This window comes from Phascolarctos cinereus, unplaced genomic scaffold, assembly GCF_003287225.1.
Source record: "Phascolarctos cinereus isolate Bilbo 61053 unplaced genomic scaffold, phaCin_HiC Scaffold_5;HRSCAF=322, whole genome shotgun sequence".
Taxonomy (NCBI): Eukaryota; Metazoa; Chordata; class Mammalia; order Diprotodontia; family Phascolarctidae; genus Phascolarctos; species Phascolarctos cinereus.
The window spans coordinates 295302514-295330254 of NW_027555958.1; the positions used below are offsets into that span (position 1 = coordinate 295302514).

At 47.0% G+C, this 27741-nt stretch overlaps 1 protein-coding gene across 1 annotated transcript; it reads left to right on the top strand.

The window, feature by feature from the left end:
- Positions 1–3732: 3732 nt before the first annotated feature.
- Positions 3733–27741, top strand: SLC4A1 (solute carrier family 4 member 1 (Diego blood group)). The gene is given in 21 exon segments (XM_020997278.2): positions 3733–3882; positions 8868–8941; positions 9103–9196; positions 10562–10623; positions 12200–12380; positions 12788–12923; positions 13925–14048; positions 14317–14401; positions 14647–14828; positions 16635–16845; positions 17358–17527; positions 17530–17563; positions 17741–17889; positions 18103–18297; positions 19672–19845; positions 20600–20689; positions 21169–21335; positions 22880–23133; positions 24976–25145; positions 25274–25447; positions 26049–27741. Coding segments are annotated over 20 exon segments (2739 nt in total). The 5' UTR covers positions 3733–3882; positions 8868–8935; the 3' UTR covers positions 26130–27741.

The following is a 27741-nucleotide window of genomic DNA, read 5'->3' on the forward strand; positions in this document are numbered from 1 at the left end:
CCATGGCTAAGTAAACCTTCTTTGGTTAACTGTTGAATGATCTATGAGTATCTTATTTCATCCCAATATCAGACCTAGACTACTAATGGACTGACTTAATCTGGCCCAGTCCACCATAAAAAAAAAAATCTAGAAGGAATTGCAAAAGAACGTTTTTAAGGACACAAGTAGATGAGGCAAGGAGAAGGTCATGTCCTTCTCTGAAATTTTGAGGAAGGAGAAGATGGGTAAAAATAAGAAAATATTTTGAGATATGGCAGAGGGTTGATGAGGGAGCTCATCTACATAATAGCCTCAATCTTTTTAGTTAAATAAGGTAGGAGGTAAGGTCATCTGCCAAACGAGGGGAGTAGAAGAGAATCGGGGGCTTGAGGAAAGGAGAAAATTTTTGAAACAGCTCTTATGGAGAATGTAAGCTCCCTGAGGGCAGGAATTGTTTAATTTTTTTTCTTTCTAGGCCCTACCACACTGCCTGGTATAAAAAAGGCACTCCTATCCTGGGGTGCCGTTGTTCTGACTGGGATCAAGATGGTATGGGGGAGAATGTGCCTAAAATGTTTAACTTTTCTTCTTGCCATATCATCTCAATAAATATCCATTTGTAAAAGCTTATTGATGTTAATTGGTTAAATGATACCAGGGTGCTAATCACTGGGTAAATCAGTGATATAAAGGAGAAACTAATTACAAATGGTGATTGATATTGGGAAGAATATACCAGAATGAAGACTAGAGCCAATAAAATTAGATGACACTCCACAGCCTCTCAGGATTACCCCTAGATGCTTGAAGTGAAGATGTACTAGTCAGGCTTGCTCTGGGGGACCCAACTTGTCAGTGCAAGTGGCAGTTAGGATAAGGACTTCCAGAGTTTGTAAAAGGGTTACATGCTGGGAAGGGTGAGCTCATACTTAAAGCATTTGCTACAAAGCATTTGCCCCATCAAGTTCACATCCAAATATGACATAGTCAAATAGATGGAGTTGATCCCATGCTGTTAATAGGACAAAGAGGCTTAGAACCAATCTACCAATTAGCTGGGTCAAGCAGGTTCCTCTTCACTACCTTCCTGATGCCTCACCTGGCTTGGCTGCTGGCAAACTAGAGTTCGGAATCCAGTTCCTGGAGCCCTGATGGTTTTCCCAACCTTTTGAAGCTCACTAATTTGAAACCTGAGACTGTTCCATCTCTAATACTGCTTCATCTAATAGCAGGGGGAAAAAAAAAGGCAAAGAACAGAAGGGGCATCCTGGCAGCTTGGGTGGGGAAATAGGCAGCCTATACCAGGAGGCTACGGCCACCATTGATACCATCTCTCTCCTCACCCAGAGGCTTACTTGGTTCTGGCTCATCAGGCAGCTGAAGATGCCTCTCTTTACAGTATGGCAAATGGGCAGAAAATATTCATAGAATATCTGTGCATGTTCATAAGGACTGGCTCCCATTGACCATTCTCCTGTTTGAGTCAATCAGAAAGGAATGGAAGGATTGTCATTAAATACACAAATAAGCTCTTCCAACAGAAATCAGCTTCTTGAATATGGGGACTATTCCTTTTTTTGTTTAATCTTTGTATCTCCAACACCAAATTCAGGTTGGGTTTTTTTTGTTGGTTTGTTTGCTTGTTTCTGCATATAGTAGACATTTAATAAGGTTTTTTTTAACTTCATGAAGCACTTTTTAAAAACATTTATTTTATTTTACTTTTTTGAAAGTAGACAAGCATTTCCTCTGTTCCACTCCCACTTCATTGAAAAACAAAACCTCTGTAACAAATATGTATAATCAAACAAAACAAATGCTTTCATTAGTCATGTCCAAAATATGAAGAATTTTATATAGTTCTTCTCAATTAATCTTCACAGCACCCTCGTGAAGGTAGGCTCACCAGATATTGAGTCCATTTGACAGATGAGGAAATTAATGTTCAGAAAATTAATTGGCTTAACCTTGGTCACACAACTAATGAGGATCATAGGCAGGATTTTAATTCAAGTTCTTCTTGACCCTGAGTCAAGCACACCATTTACTATATCATGCTGCCTTGTGCCTCTCTAGGGGACATAATATTTAAACAGATCTTTTTCCCTGACTCCACAATTTAGTCATGTGTGTGCCCTGTCTGGAGATAGAAAGGCTCTTCAGAAAGCTTGAAGATTTCCCTTTGGGCTGGGGTTTTCTTCATTGCTCCCACCCCCTAGCATGAATGAAGCCATGTTTGTAACCATCATGGTTGGCCGAAAGACAGAAGTCAATTTCACTGTCATTTGAGGTGTAGGTGGGTGGGTGAAACAGTTTCTCCATGGGCCATCTCATCCAATCCCCTACCCCTAGGCAATATTAAATCAATCCAGTGAGTAATTGTTAACCCAAGGGCCCAAGGGCTTCAATCTAGATAGGGGGCTTCAAGTCCCCACTGCAACTGGACTTCCTCTTTCTCTCCATTTCTGTTTTCTTTGTCAGTTGGTTGCTTTGTGTGTGTGTGTGTGTGTGTGTGTGTGTGTGTTTGCTTACCAATCTCCATGTTTGAGTTCCTACCTTGCTAACTATGCCTTTCTCTCCACTGTTCTCTCTGTTTCCGAGTGTTCATCTCAGAACTTTTCTCTGGGTTTTCCATTTCTTTGTCAATGTTCCCTTCTGTGAATAAAGTCAGAGATAAAACTAGCTTCTCTGTCTCCCTCTCTAACTCTCTGCCTCCCTCTGTGTATCTGTCTCTAGATCTGGGAGACTGTGGGAGTGGAAGTAAACACTAGGTGAAACTAGGGACTAAAGAGAGCCCCTGTCCCAACTGTGTCCCTCCCAACAGGCAGAAGGGAACTTTAGACACCAAGCAGAGTATGGAGAAATGTATAGCTTATGTAGATATATTCAAATGAGAATGCAAATGTAATGTTATGGTTGTATGAAGAGGGGGTGCATTGGACAGCTCTTGGGTGCCTGTGGGCATAGTGGGGGCCCCAGGAATGTCAGCCTGCCTGTTTGCCCCAGGAGACTGGGATGGGGAGACAGTGACAAGATACCTGACAGTAGAGGCCTGTCCCACACAGACATAGCTGGCATTGTCAGCCAGTTGGTGTTGGGACGTGGTTATTGTTGTTGTTTTTATCATTGTTTCTCGAGTTGATTGAGTGCCAACAATGCCCTAAGTGCCCTCAGAGCCCAACTGAGCTCCCAGGGTTTGAAGACTGAGCAGCCCCTAAGAGGAGAGGCAGGGATTAAGGGAAAGTGAAATTGCTTCCCGAGCAGTTGGGTCTCACAACCTCCAACATCTAGGGGCCAGGCCCTCAAGTGACCTTGAGAAGGATCAACACTGTTGGGAAAAGAGCTAAAGGAAAAGACCATGGAAGAGGGAAAAACAATGGATGAATTGATAGTGATAAGGGCATAGCACACAGGATGTAGTGCAGAAGAGGGAAGGTGAGAAAAAGATCAAGGAGATATGGAGATTCTATAGGGTTTATAGAAAGGCACATTAGGCTGTCAGAGGAGTCTTTGTGGTTTCAGAACCAAAACACCACCCTAAGAGGGAGATCTAGGAAACAGAGTGTGAGGGAACCTAGGATGTGGGAAAGAGTGATCAGCCTTGGAGACTGGAGGAACCAAGGGTGGGGTAGACAGCTGTCCAGATGTGTGTCCTCGATAACTCTGTTTACTGGGCATTGGGCTGAAGTGGGGCGGGGTAGGGGGTGGGGAAAAGGGGCACCCAGGGCCCATGGGCGGGCAGATTAGGAGGTGGGGGCATGAGTCAGGGGTTTGTGAGCTGCCCCAGGGTGCGGGACAGAAGGCCAGGTACTGTCAGAGAGGGTGTGAGATTCAGCTAGTCTGAACGGACACCTAGCACCCCAAGATCTCTCCAAGGAAACCTAGCCAGCAAAATAGCAGGTAAGCAAAGTGGGGAAGGAGGTGGGAAAGATAATGGGGTGGGGGTACCATGTCACCACTGGCCCCAAATGGTTCTGGGTCAGAATCCATGTCTTGGCATGACTGAATTGATCTCTAGCTAGCATAAGAATGCCCCTCCTGTTTGGGACCCCAAGGAGATATAGAGGAGACATCAAACCATCAACACCAATGATACCTCCATGCCTAGATATCTGCATGGATCTGAGATTGGGTGGTACTAGGGAGGGGGAAAATTAGAAGATAAGTATGCAGCATTGAAATTGTGGGGTGCATGTATAAGAAGAAGGGGTTGTAAGGACACTCCAAATTCACTATCTCCCCTCACCCTAGGGCAGGGCAATCATGCTTGAGACCTCATTCAATAGTCTCTCTGTCTCCAATAAGGATTCTGCCAGCGTGGTGGTCATGTCCCAACCCCTCTCTCCTCCAGTACTTCTCTCTCAAGGGAACACTAGTCCCCTCAATAGACTTTGGGGACCACAGATCACCTCCAGTCAGCTCCCATATGGCTGCTTCTGGGGGGTTAACTCTACTGTACTTGAAAAAGTCATCAGCTGGTGTTATCTCCATCCTTGGGCTCGTCTAGGGAGGGAGCCTGGAGTCCCTCACATCCCCTAAGAGAGAGAAGTTATGGAGGGAAAGGCTCCTCTTGGCAGCCCCAAGCATCAAGTCTCTTCATTCAGATAAACTGTAATGGAAATGAGTCAGTGAAATGGGATGAGGGTCTCAGCATGACCAAGTCTTGGGCTGGGATACTGGAGCATCCCTGAGTGTTCAAGGCAGGCTTCTCTGGAAAGAATCATCATAGAGTCATAACAGCATAGGTTTGGAACCAGAAGGAACCTTAGAAGCTATTCTCCTTATTTTATAAAGGAAGATGCTAAGGCCTATTGGAGGTAAGTGACTTACCCAAGGTCACACAGCTAGTATCCAAGACAGGATCTGAACTTTCCTGAGTCTAAGTTCATTACTTTATCCACTCTACTGGGAGCTCTTAAACTGGAGCCTACTAATTTTGCTTTTAAAAATTTTTGATAATTGCTTTTTAATATAATTGTTTCCTTTGCAATCTTATATTTATTGTATGCATTGAAAAACATTCTTCTGAGAAGAGATCCATAGCTTTCACCAGCTTGTCAAAGGAATCCAGGACACACAAAAAAGGTTAAGAACTCTCGTCATGACTTAGAGATGGAAGGGACATTAGAGATTATCTAATCCATCTCCCTACACTCCATTTTACAGATGAGGAAACTGAGGCCTAGATAGGTCAAGCAACTTGCCCAAGGTCCAAAAGGTAGTATGAGATTTGAACCCAGAGCCTATGACTCCAAATGTAGTGCTCTTTCAATTATGCCACACTGCCTCCCCTAGGAAAGGGGCTCCCTTGTCATACATCCCCTCCCCTTCATTATAGACACCTGCTAGATCACTTCCCACCATTGCCCAGAGAGGTAGACTGCTCAGTGTCAAAAGTCTTCCTGCCCTGAAAACCTCAGACTCATCCTCTTATCTGACTTGGCCCTGTGGGTTTGACTGTCTCAGTGCAGGGAGGTGGGGTAGGGGTATTGACAGGAATAGGGCAATGATAGGGGCTGGGAGGCAGCTTATCTTCCTAAGAGCAACAGCTGGGGCCCCATGGAGTGTGGCAGGATAGGGGAGATGCGGAGGAGAGAAATCTCATTCTAGAGGATGAAGGCAGCTTGGCTGAGCTCAAGCCCAGAGCTGGGGAGAAGTTTACCCTGTCCTCTCAGACTCACAGAATATCAGAGCTAGAAGGAATCTTCCTAATCATCTCATCCAACCAAGCCCCTCATATTAGAGATGAGGAAAGTAAGTCCCTAAGAAAGAAAGTACTCAGCTGCAAGTACAGTTAGAATTAGAATTCAAGTCTTCTTATCCCCTGTCCAGAAATCTTTCCACTCATCACAATGCTCTATTTTAGCTCAGAAAAAAAAATGCTGGTGTGTTATGGGTGAGAGGCAGAAGGACGGAGTAATGGGTGATCATTTACGGAGGGACAGTGCCACTCTGGGAAGTTTCTAATTTGGGGCCCAAGACCACGACAGGGAAAGATTGTCAGTGTAAAAGGGATGTACCCAGGAGTAATCAAGATCAGCATTGTTCAGGCCATCATCTCCACGTCCCGCGTCTGGATAGAAAAGCCTGGTTATGCCTCACTGGATAAGGGTTCTGCCACTCTACAAAAATAATTGCTAGCTTTTATAGATAGCACTTTAAGGCTTTCAGAATTACATATAATAGCTCATTTGATCTACACCGTAAACCTAAGAAGTGGGTACTATCCTCATTTTACACAAAGGGAAACTGAGGCTGAGAGAGAAAATGACTTACTTCGAGTGGATAGTATCTGAGGCTTAAGATTCAAGTTTAGGTCTTCCTGACTCCAAAGTTCAATACTCTTTCCACTGAGCTACCTCCAAACAAAAGACATTCAGTGGAAAGAACATTGGACTTGGGGTCAGGGGACATGGGTTTGACTCCCATTCAGAGGCTACATGACTTGAGTAAATCATTTCATCCCCTTAAGCCTCAGTGTCCTCCTCTGTAAAATGAGAATAACAGTTGGACTACCTACTTCACAAGGGTGTTGTGGGGAAAGTGCTTTGTTAATCAACCAGTAATTTTGTTGGCGGGTGGGGAGGTCAGGACCTGTAATTTCATCCGGGTGATGGAACTCCTGGGGTAGAAACTCATTCTAGTGATACAGGTCACCAACTCTCATCAACTCAGGATTTATTGACAACTGTCTGTAATTTATTCCACGGAGGCACCAAAAAGTTAAATGAGGTGCCCATACCCACATAGGTCTTATATGTGAGACAAGACTTGAACCCGGGTCTTCCTGACATCAAAGCGGGAAGGCTGGCTATCAACTCTCCCATGCTGCATGTCCCAATTGTAGATAAGTGTGAGTAATTGCTGTTATCACCCTCCCACCAGCCTTAGGAGATCAGTAGGGCAGGGTGGGGATTGTCTCTATATTACAGATTTGAAAAATGGGGCAGAGAAAGACCAAGTGACTTGCCAAAGGCCACACTGCACCCTTTGGAGGGGGCCCAGAGTCTCCCAGCCCTCTAGGTGACTAGTGATCTCTCTTCCCTTAGGCCCCCAGCAGGGGTGAACTAGACTGGTGGATGCCACTAGTTGGTCTGAAGTATAAGCAAAGGATGTAAAAATAGAAGGGGGAAGGAAGAGAAAAGAAGATGGAGAATGGGGAAAGGGAGATGATAGGAAAAGTAAAAGAACAAAAGAGAGGAAGAGATAGGGGGAAAAAAGAGAAGGAAAGAAGTTTGTGCTGTGATTCCCTGAGCTTTTTGGAAAAGTACAAACTGATGACCCAGGGGTTATGCAGGTCATTGCACAAATCTCCCTTCCGAGGATTCCCTAATGAGACAAGCCCCAAGGGGATCGACAAAACATAGCCCTTAAACCAGCTGTTTCTAGGATCTAGAACCTTTCTTAAGATCATCTTGTTCTTTGGGGGAGGCTTGATAAAGGGGAGAATGTATTATCAACGCTACTATCTCTTCTTCCCAATTCAGAGAGTAAGCTCCTCTTGAATTTTTGATTTGTTCATCACTTGCCCTGTACTGACACAGTCCTGAGCTTAGGTTTGATGTTGTCCCACCTCCATACTTTTACCTCCTAAGTTTGTACTCCAATAAGGAATATCCTTACCCAGATACTACCCAATCTTCAAGGTCCTGCTTGTTCCACATTCCCCAGGGAAATACAGCTCTCTCCCTCTGTTGTCCATTTGACACTTGGCTCCATACTGAACTTCTTATACTATTGTCTAGCTCATTCTTAAACATTTTTTTGTCAGTTTATGTCCTATTCTTCTAAAGAGACTGTAAGCTCTTTGTGGGCAGGAACTATATCTCCTACTTTATTTTCTCCATAGTACCCAGAACTAATGCCACACTCTTAATTTACATTTGATATATATTTGTGAATCAGATGCGAAATGGTCTAACTTTAATCAGTAATTTCAATCTGTTTCCTTTGATCCTGTCTTTGGGGTAACCAGAAAAAAATGAACTTTGTTGGCCCTGTTCTTTGCTGTTCTCCTCTGACCACATGATGCTATTTCCCCGAGCTGATATCTATTATCTGGTTTCTGGGGTTCTCTTATCCATCCTTCGGCATCCAAACAGAAGGGTTTCTTTTCAGATCAGTGCCCCTTCTCAGCTCCTCAGGAATGAGGATAGAAGAAACTGAGGTCTGGAACTTGGCAGAGTCAAACCCTGGACTCATTTTCTAGGTCTGGCTCAACCACTGATTTGCTATGAATTTGGACATCTCTTGTTTGTTAGTTTCCTCCTCTGTGAAATTAGGATTGTAAGGGGTTAGATGATCTAAAGTCCCTTCCATATAAGATACATAGGGAAAATAGAAGAGGAAGGGGATAAGAGAAGGGGGGAGGGGTGATAGAAGGGAGGGCAGATGGGGGGAAGGGGCAAATCAGAATGCAAATCATTCCCTCCAGGGAATGGGGTGGGGGAGGGGAGAGATGGGGAGAAAATTTGGAATTCAAAATTTTGTAGAAGTGAATGTTGAAAACTAAAAATAAATAAATTAATTAAAGTATCTTCCAACTCTGATGTTATATGGGTTGATGCCCATGGTGCATGGGCCCTAGAATAATGGCACCTGCTCCTACAGTCTCAGAACTCATGTGGTTACCCTCCAGGACCCCAATACCACGACACCCTCCTCCATCCTTAGGGAAATGGGAAATAGGCCTCTGTGAATACATGAGACTCATCCTTTCCAACTCCCACTCTACTACCTTTGACCCCAAGATCCCCCCAAACTCCTCTGTATGTATGCAGCTACTTTTTTGATCAAGGATAGGGGGAGAAAAGTAGAAAGATTTCTAGGGTCCCTTATCAATTGGAAGATGCTTCTATTTACCTTGAGACTATTTCCCTTAATAGGTACCCCTCGCACGGGGTATGCTGGGGCCGAAGCTGACGCTAGAGACTTGAACACCTAGAACCACACCATGGAGGTGGGTCCCTTCTACCTAACCATCTGTCCCCCCCCCGTCCTATGTCCCTAATAGGTTCAGAGGACCTTTGGCTGGGACCCCAGATTTCTATGGTGGGGATTGGGGGAAGGCACCAGAAAGGGAGTGATACTCACTACATTCCCCCAAACTCCCACTGGCAGATAAACGAATTGGTGTTGGAGGAGAGGCTGGAGATTGAGGGCTATGATGACCCTGGGGCCCCTCCTCCCCAGGAGATTGTGGAGGAACAAGCAGGTAAGTTACCCCTATGCTTGAATGTCTGACCTCCCTCCATCTCCTTCTACTGCTACTCACCGTCTGCTCCCTTCTGCTCAGTGCAACTCGATGCTATGGTAGCACCACATATGGGGAATGTGCTTCTCATCTCACCTCCTCCTTCCCCTGACCTTCAATGACCACTTCTCCCCCCCCAACCCCCAATTGAGATTGATTGAAGGGTAAACAGAACTTTGTTTGCAATGACCACAAGTGAGGGGGAAGGAGAACAGGGGGCTATTAGGGGGAGGGTCAGTCACCCGTGGGCTTTTAGGTGTGTGAGAGGGCAGCCCCAGGGATACAACACCCTCTTTCCTACCTAAGGTGAGCATGTGTGATAGCCTCACTAAGGGATTAAGGAATATGGATATGAGCCTATCTGCCATCTTTGCCTGTCCAGTGATGGTTTCCAACCTGTGCACTGAGACCTGCACCTGAGATTGAGAGCTAGGGAAGTCTAGCGTCTATCTCTTAGAGGCACCATCAGTGTGGGAGACTAGAAGGGAGGGAAAGGTTAGGGCAGTGTCTCCCTATATTCGTTGGAGGGAATGATTTGCCCTCCACTCTTTCCACACACACCCCCAGCCCTTGATGTGGGGAGAGCGGAAAGGGAAAATTGTCAAGGGCACAGAGATCCAGCATCCTCAACCACACCCTCTGCTTAGCCAAGGTTCCAAGTGGAGGGGGCAGGGCAGGTACCTGTTTACTGTCAATGAAACTTAAGTGCCAGAAATTTTTAGTAAAGACAAGGGGCCCCAGTAAGTAAGTGGGGTCCTTGGGCGGGGGGGAGAATGAGGACAGGATATAAGCAACTGGTCCTGTGGTTCCCAGAGCTTGGTGCAGAAGGTGGTAAGAGGCAGGTCTTGGGTTGAGTGAGGGGTAGGGTGGGGATAGGGGTCAAAAGGGTGGGAAATATGTGTGTTAGGAAGACAGCATCTGGTCAAATCCCAAGAAAGGGAGTAGGGGGTAAAGGTCACTCTGATAGTGACTATTCAGTGATCTCTAAGCACCTTAGATTACCTACCTCTCCAGTCCAAAATTGGAATCCAGGTACCCTGGTCTAAGAACTGGGCATCCCTGGTGGATGTCCCTCATAGATGTCAGCTTGGAAAATTGTTGGAACTTAAGTATTAGAGTAAGAAGGTATAATGACTGTCCTGGGTCCCCAAGCAAAAGTCCATCAGGTGAGTGTTGCGGTGGAGCAGTGGGTAAGGCCTTTTCTGAAGTCTTTGGTTGCTGGGCAGAGCAGTGAGTGAAGGATCCAGAGGGCATCCTCTAAGTGTAAGAGGGCTGGGACTCTGCTGGACTCGGTGAGCAAAATCCACCTATCTTTGTTGTCTTTAGATCACGAAGAGCAGCCGACAGCCGCAGACTACCAGACCACATCAGACCCAGGCACCCACGAGGTGAGCAGTCCCAGTCTGAGGGGCCTTCCCAGCCCCTTGTGAGGTAGGAGCTCCACACATTCTCTCCCCTATCGTGGGAAAGGAGGTGAGAGGTGAAGGAGGAGGGGGCAAGAACACCTACCCCAGAAAAGCAGAAAAATAAAAGAGGAATATGTGAGTGGAAGGGGAGAATGAGACACCAGAAATCTCCAGACAGGTATATGAGGAAAAGAATCAAGCAGAGAGGGAGAGAAGACCTCTCAGAGACATGGGGGAGAAGAGAGGGGAGGAGAGGAGAGGACAGGAGAGAGGAAGGAGAGGAAAGGAAAGAGAGGAGAGAAGAGAAAAGAGGGAGGGGGAGAGGCAGAGGGAGAGAGGAAACAAATGCACCACTCCTTTTCTCCTCTCCCTGTCCCAAGAGGTTGACAGAGGAAGAGAAGAAACCCCAGGGAATGGAGAACAGGTCCTGGTTTCCTAGGCCATGAAGCCCAGAACACCTTCAGGCATAGGAAGCTTCCACATTGCTTCTGATTAGGAACCAAGGGCTTCCTTCCTCAACCTGGCCAGAATCAAGCTATCTGTACTTCCGCAGCCCAGGACAGGAGTAGGCCAAGGCTAAGAGAATTTTGTCCCTTCTTTTTCCTTTCTAGCTTGGGGCAGATCACCCATTTGTTGTGATATTTGATCTTGTCCCAGTCACACCCAGTTGAGAAAGCTGGTTCTTAGTTTTGGACCCCAGCTCTGCTAGGTTCCCCCAACACTTACCTTGGGGTACCCAAGAAGGCAGTTCAAGGAAGGGAAGGGAGACACAGAGCTATTGTGTGCATGCGCGCGCGCGCGCACACACACACACACACACACACACACACACACACACACACGAGGATTGCATACATACATTTTCACTCTTGTTGGGTCCCAGTCACAGTTGGATGCATACACACATTCTACTGGCAGACTTGAACGTGGAGACAGGGGAATGAAGCCCCTGACCTCTTCTTACTCCTCCTTTTATTCCAGTCCTGATTTCCCCAACCTTAGGTCCTTTTTCTTCTACCCTTAGTTCTTTCTCTTCCTTCTACCGGGCTCCCTTACTTCTACCCAATATTATTCTTTTTTTTTTTAATTTAAATTCAATTTAATCACCCACTGCTTTTATTGATAACAACCTCAATACCCCTCTGGCTCAGGATAGGAAGATGATATGGGAAATCCTTTTTGCCACAAGGATATCTGATTACCTTCAATGGTGAGAGAAAGGGCCAGATTTGCTCCTTGATCAGGCAGCGACCTTGAGAGTAGGCAGATGAATAGAACTAGGGGTCCAGGATCCCTCCCCAAATATTTCTCCTACTGCATTCTTTCTTCGTCACCCAGTCCAGGTAACATGCCCCCTCCCCACTTCCAGCCTTCTCCTTAGACCTATATTTCTCATTTCTTTTTAATGCCCACGTTTCCTCATGCCTGCCCTTCCTAACTCTAGAACCCAGGTTACCTCCCATTTTCATTTACCCAGTCCCTACCATGAGCCCAGTCCCTGCCATGGCCCCATTGTTCTGCTCTCCCCAACCTGCCTACTACCCTGGGTCCCTATTAGGTCTATGTAGAGCTGCAGGAGCTGGTGATGGATGGGAAGAACCAGGAGCTTCGATGGATGGAGGCGGCACGTTGGGTTCGACTGGAGGAGAACCGGGCTGAGGCCGGGGGTTGGGGTCGCCCCCACCTTTCTTGCTTAACCTTCTGGAGCCTCCTGGAACTACAGAAAACTTTTAAAAAGGGTGAGTAGGGGTGCTGGGTTCCGATTCCACTTCCGTTGAGAACCCCTTCTTAGCCAGCTCTGCTAGAAATGCTGACTGCCCTTTTGCAAGGCCCATCAAGGTGGTGCTTTGTGATCTCCACAAAGGGATGTTGATGAGGAGATGGAAGCAGGGCCCATGTTTTCTTTTTGTTTATTTGTTTGTTTGTTTTAAGTATTCTTTTGTTGTTTTGAGTTCTAAATTCTCTTCCTCCCTCCAGTCCCCCCCTCCCCAATAAAAAAGGGTTATATGATACCCATAAGCATGTGAAGTCAGGGCAGGACTTTTCTTAACTCTTAAGTAGAGGGAAGAGAAACCCTGAAGAGAGCCCCTCTCAGTTTGATTAGTGTCCCTGTCCCCCACCCTGATCCTGCCATGCTGCTTCCTAGGCACTGTGATGCTGGACCTGTCTGAGACCACCCTGCCTGGGATTGTCAACCAGCTTCTAGACCAATTCATCTATGAAGGTCAAGTGAGGCCCCAGGACCGGGATGTGCTGCTCAGGGCCCTTCTGGTTAATCACAGGTAACCTTACCTCTCCCCACCACATATGTATTTACACATGCATCTTCCTAGCACTTGGACCCTGATCTGTAACTAGAGTGAATCCATCAGAGCTCTGCCCCAGGATGGAAAATAAGGGTCCTGATAGCACCCTCAAGGGACATTTTTCTCAACCCCAGCTCCTCTCTTGCTTACCCAGCCCCTGGTGGAAACCTCAATCTGGAGAACACTTCCTCCTGTTTCTGGCACAGAAATTTTATTTTATTTTTCGTTTGTTTGTTTGTTTGGAGGCAATTGAGGTTAAGTGACTTGCCCAGGGTCACATAGCTAGTAAGTGTCCAAGGCCCGATTTGAATTCAGGTCCTCCTAACTCCAGGGCCAGTGCTCTATCCACTGCACTATCTAGCTACCCCAAGCATGGAAATTTTAGAGGGTGGATACAACACCATCCAGAACTTTCTCTAGAGTTAGCTGACCGTAAGGAGGTCCAGGACCTGAAAAGGTTATTCATCCATCTCTCTGCCTCCAGGCAGTACTGTCTCCAGCATTTCTGACAGAACACTATCTACCAAGATCCTCAAACTTGATGGAGTAGGAATCTGTGCCCCCTCTCAAATCATAGGCTTTAGAGCTGCAGGGGACCTCAGAGGTCATATAGTTACACTCATATCCACCCTCATTTTATAGAGGAAGAAGCTAAAGTCCAGAGAGATGGACTTGCCCCAGTAAGTTATAAATAGAAGAGCAAGGATTTGAACCCAGATTTTCTGATGCTTCTAATTCTCTTTCCACTGCACCAAATGCACTACTCTGATTTGACCACCAGGATATCCTACCCCAGGGTAGCCACTACAAAGCCTCTTAACGCAGTGCCTGGAGTAGAGTATGTACTTAATAAATGCTTTTATCATTCAACCCTTCATTCATTCTTTCACTCATTCATTTATTGTGGAAACCTTAGGGAATAGCTCACTTGTCCCTTGGTCCCCATTTAGCTCCTGACCCCTCTTTGTCTTCCTTAGCCATGAGGGAGAGTTGGAGGCTCTGGGAGGTGTGAAGCCCACGGTGTTAAACCGCTCAGGAGAGCCCTCTGAGCCCCTGCTGGCCCAACATCCCTCTTTGGAGAACCAGATCTACTGTGAGCAGGTATGGCTGGGGAGAGGGCCAACAGGAAGAATTGGAGGCCCAAGGAGGCCAGAGGGTCCTGGGGCCTAAGAGGTTAGCAGAGTTTGAGCTGGAAGGGATAGAGGAAAAAGAAATACTTTGGGGAGAGACTAGAAGTTCAGATTTCTTGGGTCCAGGGTATCCAGGTGACACACCAATCTGGGGAAGGTGAGGTAGTGAGGAGGCCTAGAGGGATAAGATGGTGACTATAGCTCAGAGCCCCCCATCATCATCCTTTCCCTCTTGGTAGGGAGAGGGTTCCTCAGACCACCCAGGGCCATCTCACATCCTGGAGAAGATCCCTCCTGACTCAGAGGCCACACTGGTATTAGTGGGTGAGTTCTTTGTACCTCCTCCCAGATTCCTTGCCCCTATCCTGGCCCCAACCCAGGCCCCATATCCAGCCATTTTCTCTCTGCCAGCTATGCATCATTGGATTTCCTATTTCTTCTTCTTACCTCCTCCCCATTGCCTTCTTCTCTCCTTCTCACAAGCCCTCCTCTGTTCCTAAACCCCACCCCAGCCCCGCCATTGCTGCCTCACCTGGCTTCCTAACGCCTCCTCTCCTCTCATCCCTCAGGTCGTGCCTCCTTCCTGGAACATCCCATCCTGGGTTTTGTGAGGCTTCGGGAGGCGGCCAGGCTGGAAGCGGTGGACCTTCCAGTGCCTGTCCGCTTCCTCCTGGTGCTCTTAGGGCCTGAGACCCCTCACGTGGACTACACCCAACTTGGCCGGGCTGCTGCCACCTTAATGTCTGAGAGGGTAGGTGTGCATTCCTAGAGAACATGAGAAGGGGCTGGTGGGAGAGCTAGGCATAATCATTAGCCTGACTGGCCTTATTAATCCAGTCTTTCCAAGTTTGATCTAGTTTAACCAAAACTGACCTATTCAATGCAGTTTAGTCTATTTCAGTCTATTTTGGTTTCATTTGACCTGGCCTGGTTCGTTCTGCTTTGACCTGGTTCAAATATTGTTGTCATTGTTCGGTTATTTCCGCTGTGCCAACTCTTCAGGACCCCCTCTGGGAGTTTCTTGGCAAAGATACTACAGTGGTTTGCCATTTCCTTCTCCAGCTCATTTTTTTGTAGGGAGGAAACTGAGGCAAATAGGGTTAAGGGACTTGCCCAGGGTCACACAGCTAAGTAAGTGTCTGAAGCCATATTTGAACTCAGGAAGATGAGTCTTCCCGACTCCAGGCTCAGAACTCTATCCACTGCAGCACCCTACACATATATATTAAGTCCCTACTATGTCAGGCACTGTGCCAAGTCCTGGAGATACAGAGACAAAGATGAAATGGTCCGTGTCCCCAAGAAGTTTATACTCTATGAGGGAGGCATCACGTACGCATATAGGTACACGTGAAATAAGTATGTGCAAAGGTGATGGGGTAAAGAGGAATCAGGGAAAGGCCTTATGTAGCAGGTGGGCTTGGAGCTGATTTTTGAATGCAGCTCCGGATCAAGGTGAGAAGTGTATCCATTCCAGGCGCGGAAGACAGACACAGTATAGCCTGGTTTGGCCCAGTTTGACTTGGTTCAGCCCAGATTGGTGCGGTTTAGACTGGTTTGGCCCAGTGTGTTTTGATCTGGCCTGTTCTGGCCCACTTCAGTCTGGTTTGGATTAGATCAGCTTGGTTCAGTTGGTTTTAACCCCAGCCTTCTGATTTAACTTAGTCCAGTCTTCTTCAACCTTTCTTGCTCCTTCTACTATCCCCTTTGGTCCTGAAATGAGGCCCTTGCAGGGGCGGGGAGGGCAGGATGTGGAGGGGAATGGAAAGACCCTTCAATTTGGTGTCACTGAGCCTGAAATGGAATCCCAGCTTCGCTTTTTTTTTGGGGGGGGTGAGGCAATCAGGGTTAAGTGACTTGCCCAGGGTCACACAGCTACTAGGGTCAGATTTGAACTCAGGCAAGAACTCTATCCACTAAGCCACCTAGCTGCCCCCCAGCTCCACTATTTACTAGCTGTGTGAACCTAGACAAATCATAGCCACTCTAGGCCTTCCTTATCTTTTTAGTTTAGTTTTTTAATTTATTTTATTTTCAATTCAGGAAACAAAACAAGCATTTCCATAACATAGTACAAATAAAAAAAGATGATTGCCCATGAAACTGCAAATCTACTGTGTACAACTTGCTATTCCCTCCAAATATGCCATAGTTATCATGTAAATTTCCCTTTTTTCCTTTTTTTCTTTCCTTCTCCTTACCTCTGCCCTAGAGATAGCTACCATAGTACACAAATAAGCATATGTATGTAAAATTATTCTATACATACTTCTATTTATCAGTTCTTTCTCTGGATGTGAATAGCATCTCTTTATATGTCCATAATTTTCCCCTCTCTGGTTCTTCTTTATCTAGAAAGTGAGCTTAGACCAGATGACCTTTAAGACCCCATCCAGCTCCAGATATATGAGCCTATAAATTTGGGGAAAAGCCTGCTCTTAGGGGTGGGGATGGAGCTAACTCAAAAGGTTCTGAGTTACCAGAAGCTTAGGAATTGAGACTGCTTGGCCCCAGTGGGGGTCTATGCCATATTCACCCCTCTTCCTTTCCTCCCCAGGTGTTCCGAATGGACGCCTACCTAGCCCATGACCGCAAGGAGCTAGTTCAGTCTCTTGAGGGTTTCTTGGACTGTAGTGTGGTACTGCCTCCCACGGATGCACCCTCAGAGTCAGCCTTGCGCACCCTGGTACCCATGCAGCAAGAATTGCTTCGAAGACGCTACCAGCTCAGCCCCTCTAAACCTGATCCTGACTTCTACAAGGGATTAGGTAGGCACTGTGAGATCGTATCCACACTCCTAGCTTCACCCTTCAATGTCTCCCCTAAATACCGCTGTCCTTCTGCCCCTCAATTGATGGAGTCAAGAATACTGACTTTGGGATCAGAGAACTCAAGATTGAGATCTTGACTTGACCACTAATTCTCTGTGTGACCTAGGGCAAATCATTTCCCCTCTGTTCCAGCTAAATATTCTTCCTCTGTAAAATGTGGGGTTTGGGTAGGAGCTTCTAAATCCTATGAACCTCGCTCCCCACTCTTCATTTTCCTCCTTCTCTCCAGGGCCCCCCTACATCCTGCTAGATAACTCATTCTACAGTTTCCTGCTCTCTTCAGCCCTTGGACCTCTCTTCTTACCCCCAGACAACTCCATCACCTTAGCCACTTCCAACCCTGCCCTGCCCCATCTCCCCTCCAGGGAGCTAGAGGAGGAAGAGTGGGGGCCTGAAGTAGGGAGAGAGAGGTGTCTCTGAATGAAGTTCTCTCTCCCTTCTCCCTTCAGACTTGAATGGGGCTCCAGTGGGCCAGGATGACCCCTTACAGAGGACAGGCCACCTCTTTGGGGGTGTGGCTCGGGACGCTCGGCGCCGGTACCCCAAGTACCTGAGTGACATCACAGATGCACTTAGCCCTCAGGTCCTCGCGGCTGTGGTCTTCATCTACTTCGCTGCCCTCTCTCACCAGCCATCACCTTTGGTGGCCTCCTAGGTCAGTGCCACCCATCCTCGGTCTTCCTACATCCAGAGGTCCTCTCTAACAACACTACCATCAGGGCTCAGAGCCATGGCCCTGACCTCTGACTTATTCCTAGCAACTCTGGGCCTCTTGAACTGCTGGCCTCGTCCCAGCTTTTACTTCTGTCTGACTTCTGATTTTGCCCCTCAGGGGACAAGACTCAGAACCTGATGGGGGTGTCAGAACTACTCATCTCAACAGCAGTACAGGGCATCCTCTTTGCCCTGCTGGGTGCCCAACCTCTGCTTGTGCTTGGCTTCTCAGGACCCCTGCTTGTTTTTGAAGAGGCCTTCTTTGGGGTAAGAATGCACTTTCCCCATGACCTTGCCCCATCCCCTTTCCTGCACCTATGAATCACCCCTCATCCCTCCATGATGGAGCCTATTCTTTTCAACCTGACTCCACATGGACCCTCAGCTCTTCTTCCCCCAATGCTCCCACTCATCTCTCTGCTTCCCCTTCCCCATTTCACCCCATTCCATCCGACTCATTTCTGTGCCTCTACCCCACAGTTCTGTGAAAGCAACAACTTCGAATACATCGTGGGCCGGGTGTGGATTGGCTTCTGGCTGGTGCTGCTGGTGGTCCTGGTAGTGGCCTTTGAGGGAAGCTTCCTGGTGCGCTACATCTCTCGCTATACCCAGGAAATCTTCTCCATCCTCATCTCTCTCATCTTCATCTATGAGACCTTCTCCAAACTTATCATGGTCAGGGCACTCTGTGTGTGTGTGTGTGTGTGTGTGTGTGTGTGTGTGTGTGTGTCACTGTGGCCTGCTTACATGGCTGTCTTTGCACCAACCTTGGGATGCCACATGCCCCTGGATGAGGTGTGGCCAGTGGCTGAGCACATTGTGTGTGTGCCTTCCAGCCTCTTGTCCTTAGATGGGCAAGTATCTACCTTTAGACTAAAACCACCCATGCTCCCGCTCAAATCTCACCTTCAGGAATCCTATTGGCATCATCTCCTCTGAGATGACCTCCCATTTATACTGTATAGATCTTATATGTACACAGTTTACATATATAGTCTCTCCCGTTAGAATGTGAGCTCCCTGAGGGCAGGGGCCAAGTTTTTGTCTTTCCTTGTATCCCTAATGCTTATTTTAACGCCTGGCACACAGTAATGTTTGTTGACTGTTTTTTGGTGTTCAGTTACGTTTTGACTCTTCATGACCCCAGACCATAGCACACCAGGCCCTTCTATGCTCCACTATCTCTCAAAGCCTGCCTAAATCTATATTCATTGTTTCCATGACACCATCTACCCATCTCATCCTTTACCATCCTCTTTTCCTTTTGCCTTCAATCTTTCCCAGCGTCGGGGTCTTTTTCCAGTGAGTCCTGTCTTCTCACTATGTGGCCAAAGTATTTAAGCTTCATCTTCAGTATTTGACCTTCCCATGAATAGCCTTTATCTATATGTATTGATGGATTTGATCTCCTTGCGCCCAAAGAACTCTCAGTGTAGATACCAGCAAAAGCCTAGGGCTTGGGGTGGGGGTTGGGAGTATTTTCGAGGGTTTTAAGCCACTGCCTTCCTTTACTGTGTTTTCCTCCTCTCCTGTTTTCTTTGCTCATCTCGATTAGGATTGTGACATAGGGAGTGTCTGTGTGTCTCTATCTCTACTTCCCAGTTTGCTGTCTGGAGAATGGGGCTAGATGTCAAGGTGTCTCTGCTGCTGTCTGAATACTTCTTTTGAGTGGGGTGGACTCTTTCTGTTGCCCAGTCTTCTCTGAATTTCATCTCTCAACTTGCCACATCCCCCATCTTTCATCTTCACAGGCTTTCACCCTCCCTAGCCCACTCCCCACAACTTAACGATGAGGGGGAGGGAAGGTGGGAACCAGGATGCCCCCAGCCATATCCTCCCCCTCCCTAAAACTGAGCTGTGAAATCAGGAGACCCACTCTGTTACCATGGTGACCAAAGGAGGGAAGGAGGGATGGATGTGGGGAGAGGGGCTGGGCAAAGAGGGCCTGGAAGGAACCCAGGGCAGGCCTGGAAGCTGAAGGGGGAGAGGGAGGGGGAGAAGATACTCTGAGCTGAGGCCCTCCCTTTTTCTTTTCCTACCTCACTCTAGATTTTCCAAGAACACCCACTGAAGAGAGACTATACCTACAATGTGAGCTGGGTCCCCAAGCCCAGGGAGGCCCTGCCCAACACCGCCCTCCTCTCCCTCGTGCTCATGGCTGGGACATTTTATTCTGCCATCACATTTCGCAAGTTCAAGAACAGCTCTTACTTCCCTGGAAAGGTCTGCCCCTGACCCAGCCCCCTCACCATCTGCCAGCTGTCATCTCCTCCCTAAAGCTCCCCTCCTGCTCTCCTCTCTACCTTAACTAGATTTGTTCCTCCGTTTCTATCACCTTCCCTGCTTTGCTTCTTATTCTCCCATCCTCTCCACTATCACCCCCATTGCAGCCCACCTGGCTCCCCCTGCCCTTACCCTCACCCCTCTGGAGCCCCATAGCCTTCAGATCTGGCTTACCACTCCTGGGCTTTCTAGGCCTCCAGAGCCAGGAGAGGGGCAAAAGGCAGAGAATCTTAGAAAAGGAAAAATACCTTTGTGCAGGGAGAAAGGGTTGAGGCTTCTGTTGGGAAAGGGAGAGGGAGGGTGTGAAGGGCTGTCTGAATCCCCAGAAATAGCAGGAACCTATAGAAACAGCTGATCAACAGGAAATAGGGGAAGGGGGGGAGAGAGAGAGAGAAGAGAGAGAGAGAGAGAGAGAGAGAGAGAGAGACAGAGACAGAGAGAGAGAGAGAGAGAGAGAGAGAGAGAGAGAGAGAGAGATGAAGAGAGAGAGAGAGAGATGAAGAGAGAGAGGGAGGGAGAGAGAGAAAAAGAGGGGGGAGAAAGGGAAGGAAGGAGGGAGGTAAAGAGAGAGAGAGGAGAGAAGAAAAGAGAAAGAGAGAGTGAACCCCACAAAGACATGAAATGGGGGAAAATAGGGTCTCTGGGCCTGGAGGGGCTGAATTCTGACAGTCTGTCTATCCATCTACCCCCATAGCTACGCAGAGTAATTGGAGACTTTGGTGTTCCCATTTCCATCTTCCTTATGGTCGTGGTAGATATATTCATTAAAGACACCTATACCCAGGTGAGCCCTTTTCCCCAACATCCCCCCAAATGCTCCCCAAGACTTTATTTTCTTCAGTTGTCCCTCACCAAGCCTCTCTTCATTTTACTAGAGTTTGATGACTCTTCATCAGATACCCCACCACAAACTATACCCCTTCTGCCTCTTCCAACTCCCCAGAATTCCCCCAGGATTCCTCAGTCCCATCCCCCCAATACACACCCTTTTTGCTGGATTTCCTCTCTTGACCCAGCACCTCCCCTGCCCATTCCCTATACCTCAGTCCCCTCAATATCTCCTACAGCCTCCTTCTTAACACCCCCAATAGTGTAGCCCCTGGGCTTTTTTTTGCCCAAGGACTCCCACCTGCTTTGTGGATGCCCAAGGCCTGATTTCTCTTCCCCCTCCAAAGATGCCAACTTCCTATCCCCTTTCAGCTGTAGAGAGCTGAATTCCACAATCTCAGCGGTCATGATTTCCCTCTTTCCCTCTTCCCACAGAAACTCAAAGTGCCCAAAGGCTTTTCAATCTCTAATGAAACTGCCAGAGACTGGTTCATCCACCCCCTGGGCTTGTACAAGATTTTCCCCCTCTGGATGATGTTTGCTTCTGCTGTGCCAGCTCTGCTTGTCTTCATCCTCATCTTCCTGGAGACACAGATCACCACGTATGAGCAGGAGCCAGGGGCAGGGGGCTGGGGTTGAGATAGGAACTAGGAGCTAGGGGCTGGGGTAGGGACAAGAGGCTGAGGCAGGAGCCATGACCTAGGTCTAGGGGCTAGGGTCAGAGGCTGGCTCAGAGGCAGGATTGGGTCAGGAGTTAGGGGTGGGACAAGGGTTGGCCTATAGCAGGGAAGCTAGGGAAGAAAGGGTGACAAATGACAGAGCGAAAGTGAGAGAAAACAGAAGAATGATGGAGTCTTAAGAAACCTGGACAGGGGCAGCTAGGTGGCGCAGTGGATAGAGCACTGGCCCTAAAGTCAGGAGGACTTGAGTTCAAATCCAGCCTCAGACCAAACATTTCACATTTACTAGCTGTGTGACCCTGGGCAAGTCACTTAACTCCAATTGCCATTAAAAATAAAGCCTAAGCTCTGCCATTAACTTGATATTATAGGACATGGACAAAACATTTTTCTTGCATAGGTCATTTAACTTTACTGCTCCTCCATTTCCTCAACTGTAAAATGAGGGAGAAATGGACTAGATAGCCTAAGAGTGTAAGGTCCTTTCCATTTTAGGAGCTATGAGAATAACAATAATAGCTAACATTTTTACAGCATTTTAAGGCTTTCAAAAATACTTCACACATATCATCTCATTTGATTCTCAAGACAGCCTAGGAGGTAGTGCTATTATTATGCCCATTTTACAGAAGAGGAAACTGAGGTTAAGTGATTTGCCTAGAATCACAAAGCAAGGTAATGAGTACATGAGATTAGATTCAACTGAGGTCTTCTCGACTCTAGTGTGCCATCTAGTGGCCCCTAATCCTATCATGCTTCAATCTTCCCCTCTGTAAAATGCAGACATGGGCGCTTCTTGACAGAGTGGTGATGGCTTGAAAGGGAAGAATGAGACACATATTTTTGGACAGGGCCAATGCAGGACTTTGTCTCATTTGACTATGCATATCTGTTACCAGGATTTTGGTTTTCGTTTTCTTTTTCCCCTGGGTGAGGAAGGCGAAAGAGAGAAAAATATATATTTTTGTTAATTGAAAAAATGAAATTAATGTTTTTTTCTTTTTAATGAAGGGATTAGACTGTGACCATTAGAGGTGATCTCTAAGGCCTTGACTCTGTTTGGTTCTAAAGAGTTAGAGCTAAAGAAAAAGAGAGGGTGTCTAGGAAATAGGGACAGAAACATGGGTGAGAGAGAGAAGGAATGAGTAGGGGCTTGGTGTAGGGAACAGAAAAAAAAAAGAGTGGGGAGAGACTGGGAGACTTGCAATATTATTCAGGAGAGAGTAGTAGAGAGAGACAACCAAAAGCGAGACAGAGATACACATACAGGACAGAAAAATGGACGCAGAAGAATCAGAAAGGAAATCAGAGGGGCAGAGAGATGCAAAGACAGAGACTCAGGAGAAGGGCGAAGGGAAAGCAGTGACAGAGAAAGAGGAAGGAGGCAGGTTTAGAGGGGGCTAGTAGAGCTACAGGGAGAGATTAACTGCCTCCGTCATTCATTCATTCCCTGATCCCCCTCCCAGGCTCATCATCAGCAAGCCCGAGCGGAAGCTGATCAAAGGTTCGGGTTTCCACTTGGACCTGCTGCTGATCGTGGGTATGGGCGGGGTGGGCGCCCTGTTTGGGATGCCCTGGCTCAGTGCCACCACTGTGAGGAGCGTGACCCATGCCAATGCCCTCACTGTCATGAGCAAGGCCAGTGCTCCCGGCGATCGGGCTCAAGTCCAAGAGGTTAAGGAGCAAAGGCTCAGCGGACTCCTGGTCTCAGTGCTTGTGGGTGAGCAATATCCCCCGAGGACGGCTTCTCCTAAATTCTGTCTCCTCCTGAACCTTTATTCCCTAATCGCTATCCAATTCCCTGCAGTTCCAACCTAAATACTCTTCCCCCTACCCCCAACATAATTCCACCGATTCAAGAATTCCTGCAGGTTAGCAGCCAGCGTGAAACCATGAAACCGTGGAATTTGCTTTTCTTTGTATCCCCAGCCCTTAGTACGGGCTTAATAACTTCTTGTTGACTAACTGAATTACAGGTCATGAGATCTAGGCTCCAGCTCTGACTCTGCTACTAACTTGCTCAGGCTAATCATTTCCCTTTTCTGGGCTCAGTGTCTTTTTCTGTAAAATCGGGAGGCTGAACTATATAGCAATCAGCAATATATTACATACTATTTAGCATATTACTAAATATTTTATTATACTGTTAAACAAGCATTTAGTAAACATTAAATTATTAAATACAAGATTAAATTATGTTAAAATTTCATATAAAATTTTATTAAAGATCACTAAATAACATTTAGTGTACATATACATATTTAGTAATATATTAACCATTATTATCTAGTTCAACCCCTAACTGATTAATATAGAATGCATTTCATATTCAAAAAGCACTTTACACATATTATCTCACTTAAACCTCACCACCACCTTGTGGGACACCAGGGGGTACTCTGAGTGTCAGAGGCAAGATTCAAACCCAGGTCTTCCTGATTCCAAGGGATGCTAATCACTGCACCAGACTGCTTTTTTGAGTGCTACAGTCCCTCTTGGCTCTTAGATGCTATGCTTCTCTGCTTCTGTCTCATCTGCACTGACTTGGCACTGTAATGGATCCTGAAAGTGTTAGGTGGGGTTCCTTACCTCAAGGAGATTATGAAGACAGAAAGGGCCCACATAAAAAAAAAACAACCAGCTAATTCTATGGGGTAATAAAACTAAAAAGAGAGGTGTAGACAGTGAGGGCTATGATAAACTCAGAGGAGGGAGAAAGCACTGAGGGTGAGGGGGATTAAGGAGCTAGGGGGTAGAGGGGGAGTGATGGGATATCTCTCCCAGCCTCTTTCTCTTCTCCCCTATTTTTCCTCCAAGTCCCAACTCTGTCCGGTTAGCCTGGCTTTACATGGAAAAGCATTAGATAGATCTCTGCCTCAGCCTTCATGCCACCTGGGATTTAGGTACCTGGTTACCCTTCTTCCTCCTCCAGACCCAGGAAGAATCAGTCAGTCAGTCAATCAACAAACATTTGGGAAGCCCATATATTGTGCCAGGCACTAGGGATACAAAGAGAGATAAAAGCTGTCCCTATCTTCAAGAAGCTTACATTCTAATGAGGGATACAACACCGTGCCCATCTAGGTATATACAAGATGTCTACAGGGTAGATGGAAGATAAGTTCAGAGAAGAAAGCATTAGTAGCTGGACATTCCAAGGAAAAGTGGCCTCCAAACTGTCTTGAAGGTGAGCAGGGAAGCTAGGTGATTCAGAGTGTGAGGCCTAGAGTCAAGACTCATCTTCCTGAGTTCAAATCTGGCCTCAGATATGTACCAGCTGTGTGACCCTGGGCAAGTCACTTAACCCTGTTTGCCTCAATTTCCTCATCTATAAAATGCCAAAAAACCCCAAAAGGGGTCACGAAGAGTCAGACACAACTGAAAAATGACTGAACGATAACAACAGGGAAGCTAAAAGGAGGAAGCTAAGAGAGAGGGCATTCCAGGCACAGAGGATAGCCAGTGGAAGTGTGGTAGGTCATATTCAGAGACCTAAATCCATAAATCTGCCCAATCCTCCTGCTCAGCAACTCCCTTCTCCAATTCTCTCGTTCCTCATCAGGTGTGTCCATCTTCATGGAACCCATTCTGTCAAAGATCCCCCTGGCTGTTCTTTTTGGCATTTTCCTATACATGGGAGTCACGTCCCTGAGTGGCATTCAGCTCTTTGACCGAATTCTGCTCCTCCTGAAGCCTCCCAAATACCACCCTGATGTGCCCTATGTCAAGCGGGTATGAAGGGGGAAAGAAGACCGGTGGAGGGGAGGGGGAGGTGTCACGAGGGAAGATACCAAGTGTGTTGGGGGGGAAGATCTCCAGGGCCCTGACTAGGCTGGTCTCTTGCCCCTCAAACCTTCCAGGTGAAGACTTGGCGTATGCACCTGTTCACTTTTATCCAAATCATCTGCCTGGCAGTACTGTGGGTGGTAAAGTCGACACCGGCCTCCCTGGCACTGCCTTTTATCCTCATCCTCACCGTGCCCCTGCGCCGATTCTTGCTGCCCCTTATCTTTGGAAACTTGGAACTCCAATGTGTAAGTGGGACTGTGTGGGTTAGGATGAGGGCTAGTCTCCAAACTTCTTCTATGGCCCAGCTGAGGTAAGGAGAGGAAGGGGAGAAAAGAGTCAGATCAAACTTGTATCAGGAGGTGGGGACTGGGAAAGTAAGAATTTCTGCACTCCTTCCTTCCTAGAGCAGTGTAGCCTATCGGAGAGTATTGGTTTTAGAGTCAAGACATGTGGGTTCAAATCCCACTTCCAGTATTTACCAGCTTTGCACCCTTGGACTCTGTGACCATGGATAAATCATCCTTCTGAATCTCAGTTACTACTGTAAAATGAAGACAATAATTTTTTCACTACCTACCTCAATGAGTCATTGTGAGGAAAACACTTTGCAAAGTACCGTAGACATGTGAGTTATTATTTCTGAGGTTGGATGGAAGAACCAGGCCAGAATTCTCTCCACTATAATTGCTAGAGTGTATTATACACTGTGGGCTATCTTAACAATTTGAGGTTAGATGGGAGGGGATTTGAGAACAGTACCTGAAAGTATGGTAGGGAGGATTGTGACTCAAGCACTCAGCCACTCTCAAGACCCTTTTTTCCCTCTCTCATCTCCTTTGACTCCAGCTTGATGCTGATGATGCTGAGGTCACCTTTGATGAAGAAGAAGGCAGAGATGTGTATGACGAAGTACCCATGCCCGTGTGAGCTGGGAAGATGAAGCTGGATCCAAGATTGCCCCAGACATTCTCCCCTGCTCTCTCAGGGCATGGACATCTCCTTCATTGCCACCGGTGTTAGGGAAGTCCATACCTATTCTGGATGGAAACAGGGGACCCTGCACTGGCAAAGCACTCCCTTTGGGCCCAAGATGACTGCCCATTGCTAGGGTTGGGGAGCTGAAGATACGGGAGGGGGTAAGGAGGAACTGCTAGGGAAAACTATTATTTATAGGTTTGTTTTGCTACTTGTATATTGTGCCCCAAGGAATTAAGAGCGTCAGGGGAATCTCTCTGGCCCTCAGTTTCCCCATCTGTAAAATGAGGGAATTAGACTAAATATCCTCTAAGATTCTTTCCAGCTCTTAGTCCTGGGATTCCTCAATTTGTGTCCCTTTAGCCACACATTCTTACACACACACACACACACACACACACACACACACATCACTGTCATACACACATACACACATGCAGATACACACCTTCTCACACCTTCATACAATCATAAAAACATGGACAATTAAGACTGGAAGGGACCTTAGACAGCATTTCATTCAAATCTCTAATTTTCTAGAGGAAACTGAGACCCAGAGAAAGGTACTTATAGTTAGTTCATGGAAGAACCAGGCCAGAAGCCTGTCTGCTATTATTGCCAGACTCCAATTATACACTGTGGGGCATCTAAACAATCTGCCAGCAGCTGCTGTGTGGCTTGGGACCAGACAGGAGTTGGGTAAGGGGGAAATCTTGGCCTTCCTGCATTCCTGTTTTCCCAGGCCTATGCAACCTGGAAACTTCCTGACTGTCCATCCCATCTGATGAACTTGGTGCTAAAAAGGCTTTGCCCCACATCCGGGGGTGGGAGAGTTGGAAGGAGTGATCAGGGCAAGAATTTAGAATGATTTCACCACTTTCCTGCACACACTCCAGCAAAAAGTTAACTGAGCCTCCTCCAAGTAGCCTCAGTCAATAGGATTTAAGTGTGTGTGTGTACGTGTGTGTGTGTGTGTGTGTGTGTGTGTGTGTGTGTGTGTGTGTTGGGGATGGGGGGGTAGGAGGGAAGAGCGGGGAAAGATTTAGCCTTTGGGAAGAAAGAAAATTTGACTAGGAATAGATGGTCAGAAAGAATAGCAAAGGGGAGGTAGGGTTTGTAATTTATTGTGTATTTCATAAGAAGAGATTTAATCACATTTTAGCTTTAACACCTGGGGAATCAGGGACCTACCTCATTCTCCTCAGCACAAACTTTTGGAAAGACAAAGAATTGGGTGAGGAGAGAGTAGGAATTCCCCCAGGAAGTAGGGAGGGACAAATCTATTTTTTTACAAAACAAAAATATAAAAAGAGTCAGAAGAACCTGTAATTGGGGAGAAGGGCAACTCGGAAGAAAGACACAGTGACCTGGGGATGATGATGATACATTTGGCTTCCATTCCTGGAAGCTGAGCCCTCCTCTTTCCCATCCCCCTTTCCCTGCTACTGCTGGGAAAAGGTGATGAGGGGATTACTCAAAGAAAACAACGATCAAAAAAACATCCTCTCCCATTGCTTGTAAATTTGTTTTGCCAATAAATCCATTTTTTACTGCCTCTGAAGAA